We start from the raw sequence: 26,639 nt of genomic DNA on the forward strand, positions 1-26,639 counted from the left end.
GGGCTTTCATATCCAGGGCAGCATCGTGGAAGTTCATGCTAGGATCCTGTAGCCTCTTTTGAATATGGTCAATGCAAATGAGTACTTTGTTCCTAAATCCTAGCAAAATCAGAAAATCGTAACTCAACATGCGGTTGTACAGCTGCCTTGCGTCACTTCTTGTTTCACTGGTCTCGTTTTCATTGTCTATCATGTCCTGGAGAACTTGAAGTATCACCTCTGGTACTTGTTCATGGGCTTCACTGCTTCTGTCCTTGCACTCCACCTGGTTTTGGACTCCGACTTAACAACCACAGGCACGGTGTTTTTGAGTTTTTCCCAGCGCTGTGTTGAACAAGAGAAAAACATGTAGAGAGCTTTGATGGTTCCAAAAAGCATACCTGTCATTGTATCCTGCTTGGCTGCATGTACAACCACAAAGTTTGCAATTCACAAACACTGCCAGGTTGTTTTTCTCGCTTATTCTTTGATGAACACCACTTCTGTGTCCAGCCATCACAGCAGCGTTGTCTTAGCACTGTGACCGACAATCTTTTAGCTCCATTTTGTCCTTCTCTAGCTGACTACTTCTGACATCTGCTCACAAAGTGCCTGATCAGGAGTCAAGTCAAACATGAGACCATAGTACTTGGCTTTATGAATGCTTCTCAGTAAACTCTGGTGAACAGTAGATGCCATTATGTGGATGAATTTGTTCTGGACACCTGGTGAAAGATAAGACGTCAAGTCAAGTCAAGTCAAGGAGGAAGTCCAGTCAGATAAATCCGAGTATGACAAGATTAAGAGTGAGGCTGCCACAGACAGGAGGGGAAAACAATGGTGGAGGTGGTGGTGATGTTGAGTTTATTGACAAGATTTTACCTGACGAGATTGAACCTGATGACACTGAACCTAGTGAACTGGATTGTGTCAAAGAGCCTCGAACTGTCATACCAGCAGTGATTGAACAGCATGATATTGGACTTCTGAAGTTCAACAAGGATACTGAAAAAGCAATTCTGCCTGAAGCGTTGAGAACAGAATTAAGAAAGCTGGGTTCAAAGTATTTCCAAAACAACGAGGGGCCTTTCCTACCAACAAATAACCGCTCAATGAACAAAACTTGGTTCAAGAGGAAACTGGGAAATGGTCATGGTGAGTAAGTGACTTGCTTGTGGCTGGTCTGTTCCCCTTCTAAAAAGTCTGCATTTTGTATCAGTTGGATTCTCTATTCCCAGTCAGACCATCAATCCTAATTGGAGCAAGAAAGTGGATTCAACCAGCGAAAGCACCTGAAAGGGTTAGCGTTCATGAAAATGCCAAGAAACTTCGGGAATGCTTCACACAGTGGAAAGAAATGGAAAGAAATTTAGCTGGAAACAGAGAAGTTATTGACATGGTATTTCAGTCACAGGTTGAGAAGGAAAAGCAGAAGTGGCGTGATATCTTGATGAGAATCCTTCACTGCATAAAATTTCTTGTGACTCAAAATCTGGCTTTGTGAGGACACAGGGAATCACTTCAGCTAGACGATGACTCCAATGTGGGAAATTTCCTTGGCTTACTGAAACTACTGGCCATCTTTGATCTTGTCATAAAAGAACATCTCACTCATTTGGAAAGTCATCCTGGATCCACGTCTTATCTTGTGATGCATTTGTACTTGATCCACCTCTGGATTCTAACAAAATTGTAGCAGGTGCAGGCGACTCAATGGAACGTGTCGAACTAGTTGTTCTGGGCTTTTCAAAGAAGGGAATGAAGAACTTGCTCAACTTCTAGGCTTCCTCCGCCTCCAACTTTAGTCTGTTCTGTCCTTCAGTTCCACTTCTCCTTCTTGGTGAAGAAACGTTTCATGGTCTTCTTACACAATGCTCTGAAATAAGGCCATCCTAGTGCTTCTCACCCATGATAATCACAGACAAATCGCACATCTGAAGAAACTTCTTTTTTCACTATCTGAGGATGGCTTGTCTGACTTTTAATAGAAACTGCTCAGTGGTGCCCCCCTTCAAGTGGTGCCCAGGGCAAGTGCCATACCTTAGATACGCCACTGCATGTGTGTGGAGCGAGTAAAGCAGTAGGTAAGAACTCATCCTTGAGGTGCATCAGTGTTGACGGCCATTGAGGAGGAGATGTTATTTCCAGTCTGCACAGACTGTGGCCTCCTGGTGAGGAAGTCAAGGATCCATTCGCAGCAGGAGGTACTGAGGCCTAGGTTTTTTGAGCTTGTTCATTAGAACTGGGGGTATGATTATGTTTAATGCTAAGCTGTAGTCAATAACCAGCAAACCAACTTAGGCATTGCTATCATCCAGGTGATCCAAGGTCAAGTGGAGAACCAGAGAGATTGTATCTGCTGTCGACCTATTGTGGCCACCAGCAAGTTGCAGCGAGTCTAGGTTCTTGTTTAGGCTGGAGTTGACTTTGGCCATGACCAATCTCTCAAAGCACTTCATATATGTGATAGCATATGTGTGTTGGCGTGTGGCCGAGTGGGCAAGCCATGAGACTAGTAACCTAAAGGTCACTGGTGTTTGTGTCCTTGAACAAGGCACTTAACAACATTGCTCTGCGATGTCACCGGTGCCAAGCTGCATGGGTCCTAGTGCCCTTCCCTTGGACAACATCGGTGGCGTGGAGAGGGGAAGGCATGTAGCTTGGGCAACTGCCCGTCTGCCATACAACCCTGCCCAGGCCTGCACCCTGGAAACTCCAGGCGCAGATCCATGGACTCTCGAGACCGATGGATGCCACCACCATGTTAGTGCAACTGTGTGATAGTCATTGAGGGAGCTCATCCTGATCTTCTTGAGCACTGGCATGATTGTCACTCTTTTGAAGCGGGTGGGAACCTCAGAGTGCAGCAGTGAGAGATCCCTGAACAGCCTCACCAGTTGGTTCTGACAGGTTTTCAGAGCCCCACCAGGTACACCATCAAGGCCTGATGCCTTACAAGGATTCACCTTCTTGATAGATGTTGTGATGTTGATCTCTGAGGCAGAGATCATAGGGTCAGCAGGTGCTCCAGGGATCTGCACAGGTGTAGTCTGCATTAAAGGCATTGAGCTCATCTGGGAGTGAAACATCTTTGCCATTCATGATGCTAAGTTTTGCTTTGTAGGACGTAATGGCCTACAAACCTTGCCAGAGCTGATGTGCATCAGATTCCATCTCTAACTTGAATTGGAATTGTTTTTTTTCACTCTTAAGATAGCCTTCCGTAGGTTGTATCTGGGCTTCTTGTATAATTCTGGATCACCAGTCTTGAATGCCACAGATCTCGCCTTCAGCAGACTATGAATCTCCTGGTTCATCAACAGCTCTTTGCTTAATTATGTCAGATATATTCTCAAAGGTACACATTCTCCCACACAGGTCTTGGTGAAGTCATTGACAACTGTGAAATAGCCACTCAGTCTTGAAAATAAATCCCCGAATATTGTCAGGTCCACCAACTCAATTAGTCCAGTAAGTGCTCCTCTGCCTCTCGACAATACCTTCCTGATCTTTACCACTGATGTTGTAGTCTTTTGTTTGCTTAGATGCTGGGAGCAGAAATATAACCAAATGATTGGACTTTCCAAAGAGTGGGCATTCAGAGAATCTGAAGGATTCTCTGTTGACTTCAAAATCCTGCCATTGTTTAATTCTTGTCTCCGTACTTTGTGGATTGCGTCAGGTTTGGAATGTTGTAATAGAAATAACTATAACATATAATTATCACGCTTTGAAATAAGTCCATTAGTCACTGTGTGGAGATACGCATTTACATTAATGTGGTAAACTAGGTTGACAACTCCACCAGAAACCTCTCTGCATGTTACTTTCGCTCTTCCTTGAGACCATTCTCCAAATTTTTCCACTTTAACTAAGCTCTACGTTATTCTACTTAATCACGATTGCTGCTTGGACTACTGAGAGTTTCCAGTGTTCTTGTTTTAATCCGTTTTAGTTATAAATCGTAAATGGAAATTACTTCCAATCGCCTCCTTCGCCGCACCTCAAAAGAACTACAACTCCCGGGATGCACCGGACCGTTGCCCTTACCTGGTTGGGAACGCGGACCGATGACGACAGAGAAATTGCGGCCAATGGGTGTGTGCGCAATCGGGGTGCCCGGTGAGCTGACTGGGAGTTGGAAGATGGCGGGGGTGGTTGCTCTGTTGTTTCGTAGGGCTGTTTGCAAGAGCCGTCCGAGGCTGGCTCGAACGTCGGCAGCAGCGATCCCTCAGCGGTCGGTAGCGCACTTCACCTTCGTGCCGGACTCCGATACTACACAACACGGTGAGAGCCTGAGCTGAATTGACTCCGAACACCGCCAGCCAACCAGTGCGACCCTGAGTCCAGCACCTTGGTGAGAGCCGGACCTCCAGCCTGAACCCGATTCCAAATTCACACTCCCTTCTTCCCTTAGCCCAGAACCATCACCAGTGGGGAATGTTTGGTCATCGTGACTCTCTCACGATGCCCAATTGACCTTGAGCCACGCAACATTGTAAGGGACTGACTAGATACCAATGATCTCCAGGCTCGACCCTGAACCCAAACAGTATGTTAGGATCTTCTCTATTTACCCCATGAGTTAGTTCACCCTTGTAAGAGCTTGACCCTTAATTATAACCCTTAAGTGGTTGAGATAGACCCTTATTGCACTAAGCCCGGGTCCACAGAGCATAACACCCTGACGAAGAGTCTCGGCCCGAAACGTCGACAGCGCTTCTCCCTATAGATGCTGCCTGGCCTGCTGTGTTATACCAGCATTTTGTGTGTGTTGTTGTTTGAATTTCTAGCATCTGCAGATTTCCTCGTGTTTACTCTACACAGCATAGTAAGGTTTAAGGTTAATCCATGTCATTCTTAGTCCAATTCTGCCCGCAACCTACGCAGCAAGCTAAATCTGACAACTTGCGACTCTTAACTTTGAATTCAAGTGTCCTGGAAGGGGCATTACAATCATGCCTGGCCTCCTTTAATCCAGGTTACCCATGGCAGTCCTTGAGCGCGCATAGAATGGTAAAATATGTTGTATGGGTTCGGATATAGCACATCTGAATGAGTTTGAACTTGAGAACATGACTTGTATGGAAAGTTCCTGGCCTTTGCCATTAAGCTGTTAATTGTCAATGGCAAGGTCAGACTCTGAACGTGAGTCTGACTCCAGGTATTTTTGCTTGAATTTCCTTGCATTCTCATTCTTGCACTCTAAACCCTGTAGCAGTTACTTGTATAAGATTGCCCTGTCAGTATCCAAAGAAGTTGCATGAAGAATGATGCATGAATGAAGCACTGATTGACTGTACATTGCATTGTTAAGTAAAGGGTACTGAATATATTTTTGATTGCTGTAAACTACTCCAAAAGTCCTTCCTAAACTTTTGACATCTACCATCAAGAAGGATGACAGCTAGCACATGGAAACATCATCACTTGCAGGCTCCCTAAAATCCTGACTTGGAAATGTATTGCTGGTGGTTTACTTTCAATGAGTCTAAATGCCAAAATTCCTTACACCACATCAGTATGGGTGTACCTTAGTTTGAAGGACTGCAGCTGTTGAAAGAAAGGCCAGATATATTGCTCATTTGTAACTATCTTTGTGACTGCTCACCGGCACTGCAATTTTCAATAGGCATTATACAATATCTAGCCTTGTAATCAGCTCCCAACTTAATTAAACAAGTTTTGGGATTTATTTATGCTCAGCAAAACCTTTCAAACACCCATGATCTGCTTTTGGTTGTGTTGATCTGGGGCTAATGATAGTTCAGGAAAGTAGAAAATGTTATGTTCCCAGTAGAACAGTTTTTCCTCTATCTGGACAGTTCCTTTGTGATTTTAGATATCAGATTACTTCACAACCACTATCCAAGGAAAACATACCCAGATTCACCAGTTAGTCCATGTAATTAAAGTCACTCATCCTTGGAAATATTTTAGTAAATCTTTTTCAAATTCTCTATAAACCTTTACATCTTTTTTCAAGTGTGAAGTTTGGAACCTGGGCTCAAGGTTACTGAACAGGTATTTTATAAAGGCTCATTATGATTACCTTGCATGTTTACCCTTCATTCAGGGTTCTTGATGTTTTTTTCAACCAATTCCTCAACCTGTCCATTATACAACCCCAGATATCTCCGTATTTATACCTGTTTAGAAATGTATCCTTTTTTTTGCTGATCCTTGGCATTAAAGTTTATTATGTCTTTGAGTTTTATGTCATTAGCAAATGTGATAATTGTCTGTATATACCCAAGGTCAAGTCATTAATAAATACTAATAAAAAGGAGTGACATGGACTCTCATCTCTGGTGAATGCTACTAAGTGTATACATCCTTTCAGTCAAAAGATGCAGTAAAGAGAGTATCAATGTCTTTCTATTTAGCCTTCAGTTAGTTTTTTATAATTTAAAACTTTTCTTTTTAGGCGGTCCCATAGGATCAGGGATGACTCACTTCTGCTTGGTTTTGTGGTTTTTGAGGTGAAGGAACCATAAACTCTACGATAGCACCGTTTAAGACATGTAAAATAGCAGGGAATTGAAGGATATAGATTACATGTAGACAGATGTTGAGTTTAAATTAGCATCCTAGTTTAAGCAGACATCTTGGAAAAGACAGGAGGTCTTTTCCTGTGCTCCCCTGTTCTGTGTTATTTCAGGAGTAAGGCAGGGAGTGATTGATTGGGCAACTGGTAGAGTGGTTTGGGAGGTGATGTTGCCTGACCTGTAGAGTTTCTCCAGCATTTTGTGTGTGTTGGTTTGTGAGATGACTTACTCTGCACCACTTACTAGGCCTCTGTGTGATCTCAATCCCTGACCTTGACTTTCTCATTATGATTGGAATGCTCCTTCTCCCTTTAAGTGATCTAACACTTGAAGTTCACAGGCATCATTAGAATGTTTCACTTCTTGAAGGAGATTTTGAGCACACCCTTGAATCTTCTGTCTGCCAGGTAACTTCCTTTCACAATAGGATATCTCATGGGATTTGTGTGGGCATGCAAAGGACATGGCCTGTTCAATGTAGCTGACTTAATCAGAGCTATACAGTAAGGAAACAGGTCCTCTGGCTTGTTTCATGCTAACCAACTTGTCTAATTGATCTAAACCAATTTGCTTGCATTTGGCCCCTATCCCTCTAAATATTTCTTAGCCATGTACCTGTAGAAATATCTTGTATTAAATGTCATAATTGTACCCACCTTTTGCACTTTCTCTGGCAGCATGTTCCATACACACACTACCATCTCTGTGAAAAGGTTGCTCCTCAGATATTTTAAAATCTTTCCTCTGACTTTTAAGTCGATGCCCTCAATTGTATAGTCGATGGCGATTGTATAGTCGCTTCAAACTTTTGCTCCGTTACATTTCTTACTTTTGCACTATGTACCTCCCTTTTTTTAATTTCAGTTTGTTAATTTATTTGTCTTTTTTGTCTGCCTGCGAATATTTCTATTTCACAATGACTACAAAGATTCCTAAATCTGGGAAAAAAGAAGCTTCTACGTCGCTGTCTGCCGAGATTCTCTCTATTCTGGAACAGAATCGACAGGACATTATAATTGATATTAAGACTGAATTTAGGGCTTCTATCAGTCAGCTGGAGTCAAAATTGGATCAGATTAACGCCAGAGTGGATGACCAAGCCGAACAATGACCTCGCATCGACCTAACTTCCTAAGATTTAAAGCGCTGCATTCCGTGGCTGGAGGCTCTCTGCTTTAACCTAATGGAGCAAAACAGCAAACTTACTTCCAAAATGGCGGATCTCGAAAATCGGAGCAGACGTAATAATTTACGAATTCTCGGTTTGCCAGAGGCCACTAAAACGGGCTCTCCCGTTGAATTTTTCTCTTCTTTCCTATGTGAGATCTTCAGGAAAGAAATTCTTCTGACTCCACCTGAGTTAGAAAGAGCTCACAGAATATTTATTCCTCAAGCTCTGGGTTCTAGAGCACACCCAATTATCCTGTGTTTTCATCGTTATCAGGTGAAAAATCTTCTGATCATGGAGGCACGCCGGAGAGGTACCTTGACCTACTGAGGCAATACCACTCGTATCATTGAAGACTATGCCCCCCCAGGTTCTGAAGATGCGTGCTGAGTTCAAAGGCGTTATGAAAGAGCTCTTTAATTGTGGATTCAAACCTTCCCTCCGTAATCCTGCCAATCTTCGAATTACTCTTACTATTGGGGAATATAAATGGTTTAAGTTGGTCAAGGAGGCCGAGAAGTTTATTGAAGGTCTCCCAGCCGTTTTGACTTCTTTGGACCCAGTTTGACTTTCTAAAATGACTGATAATACTTTCTAAATTAAAGCCTTTTTGCAGACTCAGAACTTATTTGAGTATCCTTAAATATCTTTTGAATATCTTTAATTTTTGTTTACTTTTGTATAACATTATCTACTGAGAACCATAATTGGTCTCAGTTTATTCAGGAGGCTTAGAGTTTTTACTGAAGATCACCCTGCCAATTTAATGTATCTGACTTGTTTTTTTCAAACAGCTGCTATGTACTTTCTTTATATATAAAATTTCCCTTCTCTTTTTTCCCCTTTGTTCTTTTTTTCTCTTAAATTTACCCCTTTTTTTCACTTTTTCATAGTTTCTAGCGGGTAGATTATTTTTTGATTATTATTTCATATTAAGTCTTATATTTTCTCCAATGATATTGTTTCTGTTTGCAATTCTGATTTGTAGTGCATAGGTTAGCTAGTTTTTGCTATATTATTTAAGCGGAGCTTATGTCGATGCACGGAACTGGAAGTTGGTTTTTGGGGTGTCTTTTTTCTTGTAGAGCTAGCTCCTTTTTTTGGGTAGCCATCTAGTTTTGGGTTTCGAGGGTGGGGTGGGTTCTCCAGTACCACCACTATCTAATGTTTTTATTGTTTTTCTTTGTTATTCTGACTTGTCTGTGCCCTGATCTTACTGATTTATGTTTATATTTTGCTCCCAAACTGTTATTTCAATGTCTGACCTTGTATATGCCTACTACCTTTTATGTTTTAACAATTGATAATGGTTAGTCCATTGAAAATTGTGAGCTGGAATGTAAAGGGATTGAATCATCCTGTTAAAAGAAGGAAGGCCTTCTCCCATATTAAGCAACTTAAAGCTGACATTGCCTTCCTCCAAGAAACTCATATACGTAGTTTCGACAATTCCCGTCTTATGTCAAGGTGGGTGGGTCAGCATTTTCATTCATCCTTTCCACCCTAAGCTGGTGGGGGGGGGGGGGGTTCTATTCTTATTAATTCAAGTGTTCGTTTTGAACTCCATAGTAAGATATCTGATACAAATGGCTGTTTTATTATTGTTTCTTGCAAATTATATAACATTAAGGTGGTACTAGCTAACTTGTATGCTCCAAATTCCAATGATGTTAACTTTTTTGAACGCTTTTTTTCTTCATTACCAGATCTGAATTTATACTCTCTTATACAGGGTGGTGACTTTAATTGCTGGTTAGATCCTGCTTTGGATTGATCGTCCTCTGTTCTTAGATTACCGACTAAATCTGCTTTAGCTTTTCATTCCTTTCTTTCTAATTATGGTATCTCTGATATATGGCGTTTTCTTCATCCTACTGAGAGAGACTTCTTTCTTTTCACATGTTCACCATACTTTTACTAGAATTGATTATTTTTTAATCGATAATCAACTTATTTCATTTGTTCACTCTTGTGATTATCAGAGTATGTTGATTTCCGATCATGCTCCAGTCACTTTGTCTTTAAATCTTCCTGGTCTCCCTCAGAGGAATAAGCATTGGCGTTTTAACTTGACTTTGTTATCGGATGATGATTTTGTAAAATTTATTAAGGATCAGATAACTTTTTTCCTAAACACCAATACATCATCTGAAATTTCATCCCAGATTGTCCGGGATGCTATGAAAGCATATTTGAGGGGTCAAATAGTTTCATAGACAACGAATCTTAATAGAAAGTCCTGTTTAGAGCGATTAGATTTGATTAATCAGATTAAAGTATTAGATCAACTATACACCCAGACTAAAAACACAGAATTGTACAAGAAGCATGCAGAACTCCAAACTAAATTTGACCTTCTCTCTACTCAACCAGTTGAATGTCGACTTCTTGAAAGTAAGAGTCACTTTTATAATCATGGTGACAAATCTGGCAAGTTTCTAGTTATCAGTTGAGACGTTCTAAAGTAAGGCAACATATTACAAAGATTCGGAAGGAGAATGGGGATATTACATCGAATCATTCAGAAATTAATGACTTATTTAAGAATTTTTATTCTCGGCTTTATTCCTCTGAATCCCTAAATGATAATATTTCTGTTGACCTTTTTTTAAATAGCTTGAATATCCCTTCGATTTCATCTGATTTTAAAGTAAAGTACAAAGTAAAGATTTTCAATAGTTTTACTGACCAACTCAATTGTATTTTGTAAATGTACACAAATTTAGAATTTGATGGCTGTAACACACTCAACAAAAGTTGGGACAGAGGCATGTTTACCATTGTGTTACATCACCTTTCCTTTTAATAACACTTTTTAATCATTTTGGAACTGAGGATACTAATTGTAGTAGATTTGCAATTAGAAATTTTGTCATTTCTTGCTTGATATAAGCCTTCAGCTGCTCAACAGTCCATAGTCTCCGTTGTCTGATTCTCCTCTTCATGATGCGCCATACATTTTCAATAGGAGATAGATCTGGACTGGCAACAGGCCAGTCAGGCACACGCACTCTGTGTCTACAAAGCCACGCTGTTGTAGCCCGTGCAGAATGTGGTCTGGCATTGTCCTGCTGAAATAAGCATGCACGTCCCGGGAAGAGATGTTGCCTTGCTGGCAACATATGTCTCTCTAAAATCCTAATATACGCCTCAGAGTCAGTGGTACCTTCACATACATGCAACTCACCCATGCCGTGGGCACTGATGCACCCCCATACCACCACAGATGCTGGCTTTTGCACCTTTTGCTGATAACAATCAGGATGGTTGTTTTCATCTTTGGCACGGAGAACTCTATGTCCGTTTTTTCCGCAAACTAGCTGAAATGTGGACTCATCTGACCACAGCACACGGTTCCACAGTCTTTCAGTCCATCTGAGATGAGCTCGGGCCCAGAGAACTCGCTGGCGTTTCTGCATAGAGTTGATGTATGGCTTCCTCCTTGCGTAATACACTTTCAAGTTGCATTTCTGGATGCAGCGACGAACTGTGTTAAGTGACAATGATTTTCCGAAGTACTCTCGAGCCCAGGTGGCTATAATTGTCACAGCAGCATGACGGTTTCTTTGGCAGTGCCGCCTGAGGGCTCGAAGATCACGTGCATTCAACAGTGGTTTCTGACCTTGACCTTTACGCACTGAGATGTCTCTGAATTCTCTAAATCTTTTCACAATATTATGTACTGTAGACATTGAAAGACCTAAATTCTCTGCAATCTTGCGTTGGGAAATGTTCCTTTAGAACTGACTAACAATTCTCTCATGAATTTTGGCACAAAGGGGTGAGCCACAACCCATCCTTGCTTGCAAAGACTGAGCCTTTGATGGACGCTACTTTTATACCCAGTCATGATACCCCACTTGCTGCCAATTAGCCTGCTTAACGTGGAGTCTTCCAAACCAGTGTTACTTGAATATTCTGTGCACTTTTCAATCTTATTTTAACTCTGTCCCAACTTTTGTTGAGTGTGTTGCAGTCATCAAATTCTAAATTTGTGTATATTTACAAAATACAATTAAGTTGGTTAGTAAAACTATTGAAAATCTTTTCTTTGTACTTTTGTCAGTTAAATAAGGGTTCACGTGAATTAACATATCACAGACTTTTGTTTTTATTGCATTTTGGAAAATATCCCAACTTTTCTGGAAATGGGGTTTGTAGATTGACTAGTTGAGTGTGTCGCAAGACCAACTTAGCACTCAGTATTAGCGGGATCAAGCAATTGATGATGGACTTTGGGAAGAAGAAGTTGGGTGAACACACACCAGTCCACATTGAGGGGTCAGCAGTGGAAAGGGTAAGCAACCTCAAGGTCCTAGAGTTAGCATCACAGAAGATTTATCTCAGGCTCAATATATTGAAGCAATCACAAAAAGGGTATACCTACAGCTCTAGTACAATAGGAGGTGATTTGGGATGTTGTCAATGTTTGAGCAAACTTCTACATCTGTCTAGTGGGGAGCATTCTGACTGGTTGTATCACAGCCCGAAATGGAGCCTCCAATGTGCAGGATCACGAGGCTGCAGAAGGTTGGATATTTGGCCAGCTCTATCACGGGCATAACCTTCCCCACCATTGAAGACATCTTCAAGAGGCACTGCCTCAAGAAGACAGCGTCTGTCATTAAGGACCTTCACCATCTGTACATGCCCTCTTTTTGTTACTATCATCAGGGAGGAGAAAGGGTAAATAAGAACTTGAAGTCATGCACTCAACATTTTAGTAATAGCTTCTTCCCCTCAGCCATCGGATTTTTGAACGGATCATAAACCATGAACAATACTTAAGTTATTTCCTTTGCACTAATTACTGATTTTTGTGACAGTAAATTTTGCATTTGCTCTGATCTGCCAAACAACAGTCTCATGACATATGTCTGTGATAATAACCATGATTTGGATTCTGATTGCATGCTTCAGTGAGTATGTCAAGATGGCTCGGAGCTCCGTATTTTCCTCCGCAATCTACTGCTGCTTGTTTACTGAGTTTTATGTAACGTTGGTTCTGAGATGGAGCTGCTGTAAGTTGAACAACTTCTCATTAGTAGTTACTTTCTCTCCGTGCCAAATCAGGACTGTCATTGCTACCCCAGAATCATGATTTAAAATCCTTATGATTGTCTTTAAATTTCTTCATCGCCTTGTTTCTGTTATTTTGCTATCACTTATGCAAATTACTAGTGCTTATAGGGTTAAACCTAATGCACATTTTGTAATCTTAAATGTTTCTACCCCCTCAAACAAACTCTGGTTTTGTTTGCTTACAGAGGATTTGTGGCTTTAAAGCAATAGGCCAGTGGAGGGGAATTTCTGTCGGCTAATTTTTGAAATGACCCTCGCACATCAGATTTCTTCTGATTCTTCAAAATTACAATGTTGTGAAAATTAAGATGTTGCTTCGTAATCAAGGAAAAGTTATGATAATGGGGGATAATAATCTTGTTCACTGACAGATTAAAATGTTTGAGATTAGCTCTTTGATTCAAAATCAAAATAGAAATTAATACTTTGAAAATAGAAATTTTTTGAAACAATTTACTTGGAAGTTTATAAATTAAATGCTTGTACAGTACTTTAATCTGTTTTATTTGTCTGGTTTATAAACTATTCTTTCAAATAAGAATCATATATAGTGATCAAAAATCATAATGCAATCCTGGAGAAGTAATTTTATCAGGCAACTTGGTAACAGAATTTTTTTTTAATGAAAAGGTCCAACTCAGAAGATGAACCTTTTTCAATCTATTACAAGTGGCTTGGATAATGTTTTGGCAAAAGATCCGACTGCAGGTATGTATTCTTATTGTTCTTATTGTCTTATTTTGAATGTGTGGATGGGGTGGTGGTGGATAAGAAGGATATGTTCTTCGTGGCTTTTTTCATGTTTATTCCATGTATTTGGAATTGTATTTCACCAGTCAGGTATTAACAGCATTTTAGCAATTGATGTATATCATCAACAGTGCATTATTGTTAATTTTTATTTGCCTTTTTTGTCTTCTATGAGGTGATATACTCCTTGTGTGAGGGATTAATCCTTTTATTAATTTCTTTTATCCTTGCTTTGTTAATACTTTAAGACAATGAATTGGTAGTGTTAGACTCCAATGTCAGCATCGAAGCAAATATTCTGTCATCTACATATGTGAATAACCTCATTTTGTAATTTGACATTCATGGAAGTAATACGCCCTTTCCTTCAGAATGAAAGCTTCTTTTGATAAGTAACATCTTTTTTTTTTCTCTACCTTGTCTTCTGTTTCCTGCAACAAATTATTTAGATTTCTTCCTGTTGATTAGAACTGTGAGTTGCACAATGTTAGTATCAGCTGAAGCACAAATTCAAAATAATAGGGAAATATTTGTTGTCAAAATAGTGATAAGACTTAATGGTACCCATTGTGCTTTTGCTGGAAAAATAAAAATAACAGTTTTGGCCATTCTTACTTCTGAGTGGTCTTTGGTCATGTAGCTTATGATCTGGCTTCATCTGCCCTTACAGGTGGAAAATTCCAGACTCCTCCAAGTTCTCCTCCAAATCCTCTGAAATTTAGCCAGTGACTTTTAGCTGAAGATACTACATCTCCTTTCCACAGTTGTTGCACTCATTTACCTAATAAATCTGTCAGAAACATTCTTCTTTCATAAAGAGTGCTGAATCTGCATAATTTGATTTTCAAAATGCCTTCTTACCATGTTCTTAATGATTGAATTTATTTTTTATCCATTTATCTTTGTCATACTCCATTGCTCAAGTTTCTTGTTTTTCTTTTTCTCCCTATATCTGCCAACTTCCAATCCAAAGGAGTTGATAACGTATCTAAAGAATTCTGGAACATTAAAACCAATACATCAATCAAGTGCACATACCTAAGTATGAGTTATCAACTTGGTGAAGCTCCAGAGCAGAAGTGTTTCTTAGCCAGTTCCCCAAGCTTGGTGATGACTTACTTCCACTGGTTTTGTAGATTCTGATATGGCTAATGAGACCAACCTGGCAAATATTCTCTTTTATAAAAATGGCAGCTTGATGAGCATGAAGTAGAATCATAGAGTCATACATCTTGGAAAAAGGTGCTTTGTCCATCTCAAATGTGGGATCTGTAGGTGCTGGAGATTGATGCAGATTACGCATGTGTGTTGCTTTGTCCCAACTTGCCCAGCAAGCTAGACCTATCTGCCTGCCTTTGGTCTATAGCCTTCTGAATCTCTGATGGCTTATCTGATGGCTTTTAAATGCAGCTAAGTGTCTGCCTCAACCACTATTTCTGACAGCTGATTCCAATATGCACCATTCTTTATGTGAAGAAGCTTCCCCTGATGTCTCTTTTAAATCTTTTACCTCCGAACTTAAAGTTATGCCTTATTTTTTGTGCCTTCTTGATTGGAAAATACTGTGCTTTTACTATGTCCATGCCCCTATTGATCTTGTATACCTTTATCAACTGGTGCCAGAAAATCTTTAATATCTAATGGAAGCAAACAAATCTCAAGGTAGCATATGGTGACATATACATACTTTGATAATAAGTTTACATTGAATTTGGGACTTTTAGGTGAACCGTTAATTTCCTGTGTTCCAGGGAATAAAGTCCTCTCCTTGTAATTCAGGCCCCCAACTTCAGTCAGAGACTTGGTAAATCTTTTCTGCACTCTTTCTTGTTCAATAACATCTTGTGTTTGATGATGGCCAAGGCAAAGTTAATGGAAATATTATGTTTCATCAGGGAGACTTCTTAAAACTTTTCCTTTGTCTGTCCAGGAATCTCTTTCCGTGACAGAGTTCTCTAACAATCTTAACTGTGCCGGTAGATCTGTCGACACCCTTTCTTTTCACTGGAATTCCCTACGAAGTTCTATATCATCACCTCGTACTCAAGTATAGATACGTAAAGCTCGTACTTTAATCTGGCTTTAGTTATCCGTTTCTAATATTTTGTTTGCAATATCAACCATCTTTATTAAGTTTTATGTGAGACTTGTTTGATAAATTTTTAAGTCCACTGCATTGCAAAATTGAAGTACTCAGCTGGCTGTGAAGAGGTCTTTTCCCAATTTGTTATTCTGTTGGATAAATGCTAGTTATTATTGAATGTTTTCAAGTGTACTAAATTCTTTGAGGCAGAGATGATAGTGTAATTGGATATGACTAATTTTTTTCCTGAATTTGTGTTCAATGCAATATTGTTAGAATTCTTCAGTTAAACATAAAATGAAAAGATAAAAGAGTAACTATTAAATTAGTACAATAGGAAGCAGAGATTTCATTTTGTCTCATAACGGCTAGCCTATTTTGGTTAAAGGTGATTACTTTTTTGCACTTTGTACTAAAGGATCACTTTTACTTTGTGTACACATTTTTCTGTTTTTAGTCAGAATTACTAAGAAACAAGGCATGCAAGCATTGATAGGTGCAAATAAGAGAAGTGAAATGGAATGGAAAAGTGGATATAAATAATTTAGGAAATTATTTGTTTACATTGTAAAAACTAATGGCAAAACTTCAGTTTGCAAAGATTGCAGGGGTTATTTTGTTATGAAGAGCTGGTATGTTACAGCAGAGTAGTCAACAAAGCTGCTGCAGAAATGGTGGACATCTTCAAGTTCCTTGGTATCCTTATCACCACCAACCTTTCCTGGTTCCTTCACATTGGTGCAGTGATCAAGCAAGCGCAACAACGTAGTTTACTGGCGTCTAAGAAGATTCAGGGTGCCTACGAGGATTCTCTCAAATTTCTATAGATGTGTTAAAGAAAGTATCTTGACTGTTTGCATCTCAGCCTAGTGTGACAACTGCTTTTCTCTGATCAATGCAGAGAATGGTAATCACAGCCCAATCCATCACAGGCTCATAACTTCTCCACTCCATCTTCACTGTGTTGCATCTTTGAAAGGTTAACAGCATTGTCAAGGATTTTCTCCACAGTGGTCACTCCCTTTTTTTTGGTTTTCTACCTTTTGGGAGAAGATACACAAACTTGAATTCTTGTACATCATACTTAAACAATAGGTTCTTCCCCACTGTTCAAAGACTTCTTAAACAATCAACCCTTTCACACCCTCATCTTGTTGGTGCTGCCACATTCCCATACTCTTAATTCTACTCTCTTGGCTATTCTTTCATTGTCACTTCTTCTCTGTTTCTTCTCTGAAGCCTTAAAAATTCTTATCTACATTGTGGTTACATTGGAGATTAAAATTTGTATTTATAAATACAGAACAATTATTTCTTAGTGTTTAATTTTTAGTCTCACAATTTATTGAAAAACATGCAAGAATCCATAGTTAGATGGGTAGAGTAATTAATAGAGGGAAGATACATAAAAAGAGTTTTCATTGATGGACTTGCTGTCAGATTGGGTGGCAGAGCCAGAAATTCTGATCACACTTGAGAAGTACTTGTACCTGAAGAGCTGCAACTTGCATGTTGCAGACCTGGTGCTTGAATTTGGGATATCAGATGGGTCTCACATGTTCATGATGGGCTGAATGCCTGTGTTTTGAATTTTCCATGAACCTCTTGTGGTGATTCCTTTCCTTGTATTTGAATTAATATGGAACTGTCACATCATCACTGTATCTCAATTCCCATGTCATCTCCCTTGAGTTCTGAAAGGTAGGACATCCTGTTGTAAGGCAGCAATTCATCAATGATGTCAGATTCAAAAGGGGATCTGACATGGAATATATTATGCACTCTGTTTTTTAAATGCTCTCTTGTTCAAGAGTTTTTTTTCATTGGAATCATGCATGCCTTCCTAATGCTTGCTTTTGGAATGAATGTTTCTCCTTTATTGTGGTAGTCTTTGCTTTCTGTTTTCAACAATGTCTTCTTACTGACGTGAGTCAAAGATTCTGATGGAATGGGACTAGTGGGTTGTGATCATGCAGATGGCAGGCAAGTAGTACTAGGTGGAGCAGTGGCTAGCAGCTGTTTTGTATGTTAGTATGTCAGAATTTCTTCCTACATTTTTTTGTATAGATTTTTTTAATGCATTTTCTACAATACTACAAAAAAACCCAAGAACAAAATAGGAAATTAATACATTGCAAGATAAACATACAATGGTAATATAATACAGAATATAATAATTGAAAAAGCACCCAAATGTGAAGTCGTGTAAAGTTAGTATCCACCCCCACCCCTGCAAGAAAAAAAAACTCCAGACCAACCAGAGCAAAATGTAGGAAATATAAATGAGAACATTCAAACCCCCAAAACTGTAAATACAATTAAAAACAGAAGATAATACTGCCTACTACCAAAAAAAAGCTGAAAGCAAGGGACTGAAAATAGAAAAAAGAAAGTTATGAAAATTCTCAATAAAAGGTCCCCAGACCTTATGAAACTTTATGTCTGAATTAAGAATTGGGTAATGAATTTTTTCAAGATCTGAACAGGACATAATATCGTTAAGCCATTGAACATGAGTGGGTGGGGGAACATCTCTCCATCTAAGAAGAATTAGACGTCTAGCCAGGAGAGAAGCAAAAGATAATATTTGACATTGAGTCAAACTCAAACGTGTATCTGTCTGAGCCAAGAAACCAAAAAGAGCAATTAAAGGGTTAGGTTCTAAGTGGCGATTCAGAATACAGGATAAAGTTAAGAAAACATCCCTCCAAAATTTCTCTAGCCTAGGACAGGTCCAGTACATATGAATGAGAGAAGCCTCACCACTTTTGCATTTATCACAAAGAGGACTAATATTAGAATAAAATCGAGATAATTTAGATTTGGACATATGAGCCCTATGAACAATCTTAAACTGTAAAAGACAGTGGTGAGGGCAAAGAGAAGTCAAGTTAACCGACTTGAGAATCGAGTCCCAATCCTCAACAGATAAAGGGATATTTAAGTCATGCTCCCAAGCCATTCTGATTTTATCCAAAGGGGTGCACCGTAAGGATACTAATTTATCATGAATAAAAGATATTAAACCTTTACACAATGGATTAATAGAAAGAAACAATTCCATAGCATTTTTCTCAGGCATCTCAGGGAAGTTGGGTAATAAAGGATTAATGAAGTGTCTAATTTGGAGATATCTAAAGAAATGGGCATTAGGTAGATTAAACTGAGTAGAAAACTGTTGAAAAGATGCGAAGCGATTATCAATGAAAAGATCTTCAAAATACTTAATGCCCTTTCTATACCAATCATAAAATGTTGAATCATGCATAGAAGGTAGAAAAAGATGATTATGTAAAATAGGACTAGAAAGGGAAAAACCATAGAAACCATAACATTTCCTAAACTGGGCCCATATTCGCAGAGTATGTCTAACAAGAGGATTAACAATTAGTCTAGACAAACTACTAGGGAGTGCAGATCCAAGAAGTGCAGAGATAGATAGAACCTTAGTGGAATTCAGCTCCATTGCTATCCATTTAGGGCGGTCAGACTGGCTATGGAAAAAAGACCAGAAGATAAGACAACGAATGTTAGCTGCCCAGTAGTATAGACAAAAATTAGGTAAGGCCATGCCGCCCTCTTTTTTAGATTTTTGAAGGTAAGTTTTGTTAATTCTTGAATGCTTACCCTTCCACAGATAGGACAAAATAATAGAGTCCAAGGAATCATAAAAGGTTTTAGAAATAAAAATTAGAATAGATTGAAATAAGTATAAAAATTTAGGGAGAACATAATTTTAATAACATTAACACGACCTACCAAGGACATAGATAAATGTGACCAGTGTGACAAACTTTGTTTTGTAGAGTACAAAAGACTTGCAAAATTTTCATGAAATAGATCCTTAAAATTCCTTGTAACTGTAATACCAAGATAGGTAAATTGATTATCAACTACTTTAAAAGGGAGGTCGCAAAATACTAATACTTGTGCTTCATTATTAATTGGAAAAAGTTCACTCTTATGTAAATTAAGCTTATAGCCAGAGAACTGGCGAAATTGATCAAGAAGTGAAAACATTGGTGGTAAGGATGTGGACGGATTTGAAAGAAAAAGTAATAGATCATCAGCAGAAAGAGAAAGTTTATGCTCAACACCCCCCCTCCAAATCCCCGTCAATTCAGGACAACTTCGAAATGCAATTGCCAGAGGCTCTACAGCTAAATCAAAAAGAAAGGGACTTAAGGGCTTAAGACTTAACGGGTGCCACGTTTAAGGTTAAACAACTGAGATTGCTGAGAATTAGTCAAAACAGAGGCGGTAGGAAATAGATATAGTAATTTGATCCAAGAGATAAAACTTTGACCAAGGTCAAATTTTTTTAAAGCCGCAAAGAGGTAGTTCCACTCTATATGATCAAACACTTTCTCCGCATCGAGAAAGATAACGCATTCAGGAGTCCCAGCTGAAGGTGTGTATAAAATATTAAATGAACGCCGTATGTTAAAAAAGGGAAGACGATTTTTAATAAAACCAGTTTGATCATCAGAAATAATAGAGGGTACAACAGTTTCTAATCTATAAGCCAAAATTTTGGCCATAATTTTAACATCAAGATTAAGCAATGAAATCGGCCTGTAAGAGGAGCACTCTGTTGGATCTTTGCCCTTTTAAAATAAAAGAATAATACATGCCTCATTAAATGAGGGTGGCAATTTACCATAATTAAACGAATCAGATAGTACTGAGAGTAACTGAGGTGAAAGAAGTGAAGAGAATGACTTATAAAATTCTATGGGGAACCCATCAGGACCAGGAGATTTGACTGACGACAGTGCAGAGATTGCAAAAAGATACTTCTTCTAATGATATAGGCTCATTAAGTTTTGCTTTAGAATCAGATGAAAGCGAAGGGATATTCAAGCTATTTAAAAAAAGGTCAACAGAAATATTCTCATTCAGGGATTCGGAGGAATAAAGCCGAGAATAAAAATTCTTAAATAAGTCATTAATTTCTGAGTGATTTGATGTAATATCCCCGTTCTCCTTCTGGATCTTTGTAATATGTTGTTTAGCTTTAGAACGTCTCAACTGATTAACTAGAAACTTTCCAGATTTGTCACCATGAATATAAAAGCGACTCTTACCTTCAAGAAGTTGATATTCAACTGGTTGAGTAGAGAGAAGGTCAAATTTAGTTTGGAGTTCTACATGCTTCTTATATAATTCGGGATTTTTAGTCTGAGCATATAATTGATCTAATTCTTTAATCTGATTAATCAGGTCTAATCGCTCTGAACGGGACTATCTATTAAGATTCGCTGTATATGAAATTATTTGACCCCTCAAATATGGTTTCATAGCATCCCAGACAATCTGGGATGAAATTTCAGATGACGTATTAGTGTATAGGAAAAAAGTTATCTGGTCCTTAATACATTTTACAAAATCATCATTCGATAATAAAGTTGGGTTAAAGTGCCAATGTTTATTCCTTTGAGGGAGACCAGGAAAATTTAGAGACAAAGTGACAGGCGCATGATCAGAGATCAGTATACTCTGATAGTCACAAGAATGAACAAATGAAATAAGTTGATTATCGATTAAGAAATAGTCAATTCTAGTAAAGGTATGATGAACATGTGAAAAAAAGGAATAATCTCTCTCAGTAGGATGAAGGAAACGCCATATATCAGAGATACCATAGTTAGAAAGAAAAGTGAGAATAGCTAAAGCAGATTTAGTAGGTAATCTAGTAACAGGGGATGATCGATCCAAAGTTGGGTCTAACCAGCAGTTAAAGTCACCACCCAATACAAGAGAGTATAGGTTCAGATCTGGTAATGGGGAAAAAAAGCGTTCAAAAAAAATTAACCGTCAGAATTGGGAACATATAGGTTAGCTAGTACTACTTTAGTATTTTAAAATTTGCCAGAAACAATAATAAAATGGCCATTTGTGTCAGATATCTTACTATGGAGTTCAAAAGGAACATTTGAGTTAATAAGAATGGAAACCCCCCTAGCTTTGGCCGGGAAGGATGAATGAAAATGTTGACCCACCCACTTTGACATAAGCCGAGAATTATCGAAACTACGAATATGAGTTTCTTGGAGAATGCAATGTCAGCTTTAAGTTGCTTAATATGGGAGAAGACCATTCTTCTTTTAACAGGATGATTCAATCCCTTTACATTCCAGCTCTCAAATTTCAGTAGGCGAAACATTTTCAATTGTTAAGACGTAAAAGGCAGTAGGCATAAATAAGATCAAACATAGCAATTACAGTTTGGAAGCGAGAGTATAAACATAAATCAATAAAATCAGGACATAGACATGTCCTGGATAACAAGGAAAAACAAAAAAAAAACTATAGATAGTGTTGGTACTGGAGAATTCACCCCACCCTCTCAACCCAAAACTGGATGGCTACCCAAAAAAGCAGCTAGCTCTACAAAAAAATAGGACACCCCAAAAGCCAACTTACAGTTCCGTAACATTAACATAAGCTCCGTGTAAATAATATAGCAGATACTAACTAATTTATGCACTACAAATCAAAATTACAAATAGGAACAACTTCATCAGAAAGAATACAAAACTTAATACAAAATAATAATCAAGAACTAATCTACCTGCGAGAAACTATGAAAAATTGAAAAAAAAAGGGGGGAAAAGGGGGAAATTCTATATTTAAAGAGAGTACATATCAGCTCTTTTTTAAAAAAAGGCAGGTCTTATACAGTAAATTGACAGGGAGACCTTCAATAAAAACCATTAAGCCTCCCAAATAACTTAAGACCAGTTGTAGTTCTCTATAGTTAAAGTTATTCAAAAGTAAACTGAATTACACAAATGAAATCGAAGTCCGCAGGAAAACATTAATTTAAATAATCTATTTAAGAATATCACACCAAGTCCAAGGAGAGACCAACTAAAACCCTTAGGTTCTCAGTAGTTAAGGACTAAATTATTCAAATAGAGTCTGAGTTCGCAAAAAAGACTTTAATTCAAGAAATACTCATCAACCATTTTAGAAAGTCAAACTGGGTCCAAAGAAGTCAAGAAGGCTGGAAGATTTCCAACAAACATCTCAGCCTCTCTAACTGACTTAAACCACTTATATTCTCCAGTAGTAAGCGTAATTTGAAGATCGGCAAGATTGCGAAGGGAAGGTTTAAATCCACGATTAAAGAGCTCTTTCATAACACCTTTGAACTCGGCATGCATCTTCAGAACCTGGGAGCATAGTCTTCCACAATACGAATGGTATTATTTCGGAAAGTCAGCGTGCCTCCATAATCAAACGGTTTTTCACCTGATAATGATGGAAACACAGGATAACTGGTCGTGCTCTAGAACCCAGAGCAGCTCGAGGGACATAAATTCTGTGAGCTCTTTCTAGCTCAGGTGGAGTCAGGAAAAATTTTTTCCCGAAAATCTCACAGAGAAAAGAAAAGAAAAATTCAATGGGGGAACCAATTTTAGTGGCCTCTGGCAAACCGAGAATTCGCAGATTGCAGCGCCTGCTCTGATTTTCGAGATCTTAAGTTTTGGAAATAAGTTTGCTGTTTTGCTCTGTTAATTTGGAACAGAGTTTCCAAATGTTGAACGCGGCGTTTTAAATCTTCAGAGGTTAGGTCGATATGAGATAAATGTTCGGCTTGATCATCCACTCTGGCGTTAATCTGATCCAATTTTGACTCCAGCTGACTGATAGTGGCTCTAAATTCAGTCTTGATATCAGTTAAAATGTCTTGTCGATTCTGTTCCAGGATAGAGAGAATCTCGGCAGACTAAGATGTGGGAGTTTCTTTTTTCCCGGATTTAGAATTTTTTGTAGCCATCGTAAGATAGACATATACGCAGGTTGATAAGAAAAAACAGATAGAATAATGAACTAAGGTTTAAAAAGGGAGACACATAGTGCGAAGGTAAGAAATGTAACAGAGCAAAAGTTTGAAGCGACTAAACAATCACCATCTTACTGGAAGTCCCTACATTTTTCATGGATAGTTAATGATCATACTGAGATGAAGGATCAGATATACTTTATATTTGCCCTCTGAGCTTTATGTCAGCCACAGCCCCATTCATTTGAAATAGGCCACCAATTTAAAGAGGTAAACCAGGTGCATTGTTTATTCCATTATTTTCAGTTGTCCTGTATTTGCAATTTGCTTTTATATTTATCCTTTACTGCCTTATTTTATTTGTTGAACTATGTGACTTTACAAAGTTCTTATTTCTCTTAGTGATTTTTGGAGAGGATGTAGCCTTTGGAGGAGTTTTCCGCTGTACAGTTGGACTCCGGGACAAATATGGTAAGTTTTTTATTTTCTATGTGAACAATTTCCAAGACTATGTTTTTACTAAATGTATTTCGTCAGGGTAATATCGTGTTTTATTATTGGAATAAACAAGACGATGAAAAATTACCACTGTTAATCATAATTTCATCAGTAGCATTGCGTCTAAGATGCAGAAAGAATCCTGATCAGGGGTCTCAGCCTGCAGCATCCATGATTTAATTTCCTCCATATACAATACCTGATCCACTGAGTTCAACTGGCATCTTGTGTGTTGATCCAGGTTTCCAGCATCGTCAGTTTATTGGCTGCATCAGAGAGTATCAGTAATAGGAGAGGTTAGATCATTTTGGGTTGTTTTCTCTGGAGTGTTGGAGGCTGTCTGAATTGTGATAGAAGCTGTCCTTGAGCCCAGTGGTCCATGCTCTTAGGTTTTTTTCATGGCTATCTGAAGATGAATATCAGAGCTGTATTGTACATGCATATTTTGACAATACAATTAACCTTTGAGCCTTTTTTGTATCTTATGTCCAATTCTGCTAGACAGAAGAGGATGGTGGTGGAGGAGAACTAGTTGTGTCTGTTGTCAAGAAAGAAATAGAGTTCTTAGATGACTTCCTGATGAGGGATGGATGTGCCAAGGGACTGGATATTTTGAGATGTTTTGAGTTTAGTTTTCTTTTAACTTTATCTCATATACTTAATTGCTACTTGGAACCTAACCCTCTGATTGCTGTTTTCGGCACTTTGGGAGAAGTTGATATGCATTTGACTCCGACTTAGCGTCGTACATTGTCTTTCGCCTCTCTTTTGGCCAGACATGCAGTCCTTAGGTGGAGAGATGCTGCCACACCCACTCATGCTCAATGGCTCAGAGACATTATGTCCTGCTTAGACCTTGAAAAGATTCATTATTCACTTCTTAATTTGGACATAAAGTTCCAAAAGGTGTGGGGACCTTTTCTTGAATATTTTCATAATTCCTGTTTAGATTAAGGGTGCATCCCTCCCTCTTTTCTTTTGCATTTAAATCCCTTACTTCCAGCTTCTTTTGGTTAAGATTTACGGTTTTTTGATGTGTAAACATATAGCTCAGGTAGTAGGCAATTTACCTTTTTACAAATACAACTCTTCGGTGATAAAAGTTCTGATTCACTTTTTTATATATGTAAGATTGGCTTGGAGTTGGGTAGGGGGAGGGTGGGGTGGTAACTAACTTTATACGATTCTACTATGGGTGCTTTTTCTCAATTGTTGTGAACTGTACATTTGATATGTTTGTTTTGCACTGTATAAACCTTAATTTTTTTTTGCTTTGTCTGATTGTAGAAACTTATATAAAAAAGAAAGAAAGAAAAATATTGAGGTGGATAAGTAGAATGGCTGGATGGGATATACCCCAGGGTACTATGGGAAGCAAGGGAAGAGATTGCTGCGCTTTTGCCAGTGATGTTTGTGTCCTCTCTGGCCACAGGAGTAATACCAAAAGATTGGACGATATGGATTTAAGAAAGGCAATAGTGATAATCCTGGGAATTGTAGACCAGTGAGCCTTACATCAGTGGTAGGCAAAGTATTGGAGAGGATTCTTAGAGATGGGATTTATGACTGTTTGGGGATAGTTAGTATGGCTTTGTGAGGGGAAAATCATGCCTCATGAACCTGTTTGACTATTTCAAGGCAGTGGCAAAACAAATTGATGAAGGCAGAGTGGTGGATGTGATGGATATGGATTTCAGTAAGGGCATTCAGCAAGATTCCCACGTAGGCTCATTCAGAAAGTCAGGAGACATGGGATTCGGGGAACCTTTGTTGCCTGGATTTGGAATTGGCTTGCCACAGGAGGCAGTGGGTGGTAGTAGATAGAGCATGTTCTGCCGGGAGTTCTGTGACTGGTGGTGTTCTACATGGATCTGTTGTGGGACCCCTGCTGTTTGTGATTTTTATCAATGATGGATGAGGAAGAGGAAGGGTGGGTTGGTAAGTTTGCAGATGACATGAAGGTTGGTGGTGTTGTAGATAGTGTGGAAGGTTGTTGTGGGTTACAATGGGATATCGATAGGATTCAGAGCTACTTTGAGAAGTGGCAGATGAAGTTCAGATTGGAAAAGTATTAATACACTTCGGAAGGTTGAACTTGATAGAATACGAAGTTAGTGGCAGGATGCTTAGCAATATGGAGGAGCAGAGGTATCTTGGGGTCTATTTCCACATATCTCTTAGAAGTGCTGTGTACGTTGATAAGGTAAGAAGGCATATGCTATGCCTTCATTAGTCAGGGGATAGAGTTCAAGAACCATGAGGTAATGCTGTAGCTATATAAAACCTTGGTAAGACTACTTGTGTTCAGTTCTGGGTGACCTTATTATACGAAAGATGTAGAAACTTCAGAGAGTGCAGAAAAGATCTAGCAGAGTAAGGCCTGGACTAGAGAATATATCTGATGAGGAAGGATTGAGTGAGCTGGAGCTTTACTATTTGAAGTGAAGGAAGGACGAGAGGAGACTTGATAAAGGTATATAAGATGTTAAGAGTCCTAGATAGACTGGGTAGCCAGTGCCTTTTTCCATGGGTGACAGTGGTTAATACAAGAGGACATACATTGCAAGGTGATTGGATGAAAGTGTAGGGGGATGACAGAGGTAGGATTTTTACACAGAGAGTAGTGCCAGGGAAAACCAAGGTAACATGTCTAAATGATTAGTGTCCTGTTGCACTCACCTCAATCATAAGCGGATGCTTTGAGAGGTTGGTCAAGGACTATTAGCTGCAGCATGCTAC

The 26,639-nt window shown here is 38.8% G+C and overlaps 1 protein-coding gene across 3 annotated transcripts in view; it reads left to right on the top strand.

Moving 5' to 3' along the window:
- Positions 1–4,081: 4,081 nt before the first annotated feature.
- bckdhb (branched chain keto acid dehydrogenase E1 subunit beta) overlaps positions 4,082–26,639 on the top strand; it is a 223,359-nt gene continuing 200,801 nt past the window's right edge. For 2 of the 3 annotated variants that reach the window (XM_059982371.1, XM_059982373.1), the window contains exons 1-2: positions 13,416–13,485; positions 23,805–23,873. Coding sequence is in view for 1 of the 3 variants with exons in the window: in XM_059982370.1 (XP_059838353.1) it covers positions 4,125–4,266; positions 13,408–13,485; positions 23,805–23,873 (289 nt within the window). In the remaining 2 variants the exon portion in view is untranslated. Of the gene's footprint in view, positions 4,267–13,407; positions 13,486–23,804; positions 23,874–26,639 lie in introns of those variants that run through there. The other variant, XM_059982370.1, reaches the window with a different exon arrangement.

Source organism: Hypanus sabinus, chromosome 10 (genome assembly GCF_030144855.1).
Source record: "Hypanus sabinus isolate sHypSab1 chromosome 10, sHypSab1.hap1, whole genome shotgun sequence".
Classification (NCBI taxonomy): Eukaryota; Metazoa; Chordata; class Chondrichthyes; order Myliobatiformes; family Dasyatidae; genus Hypanus; species Hypanus sabinus.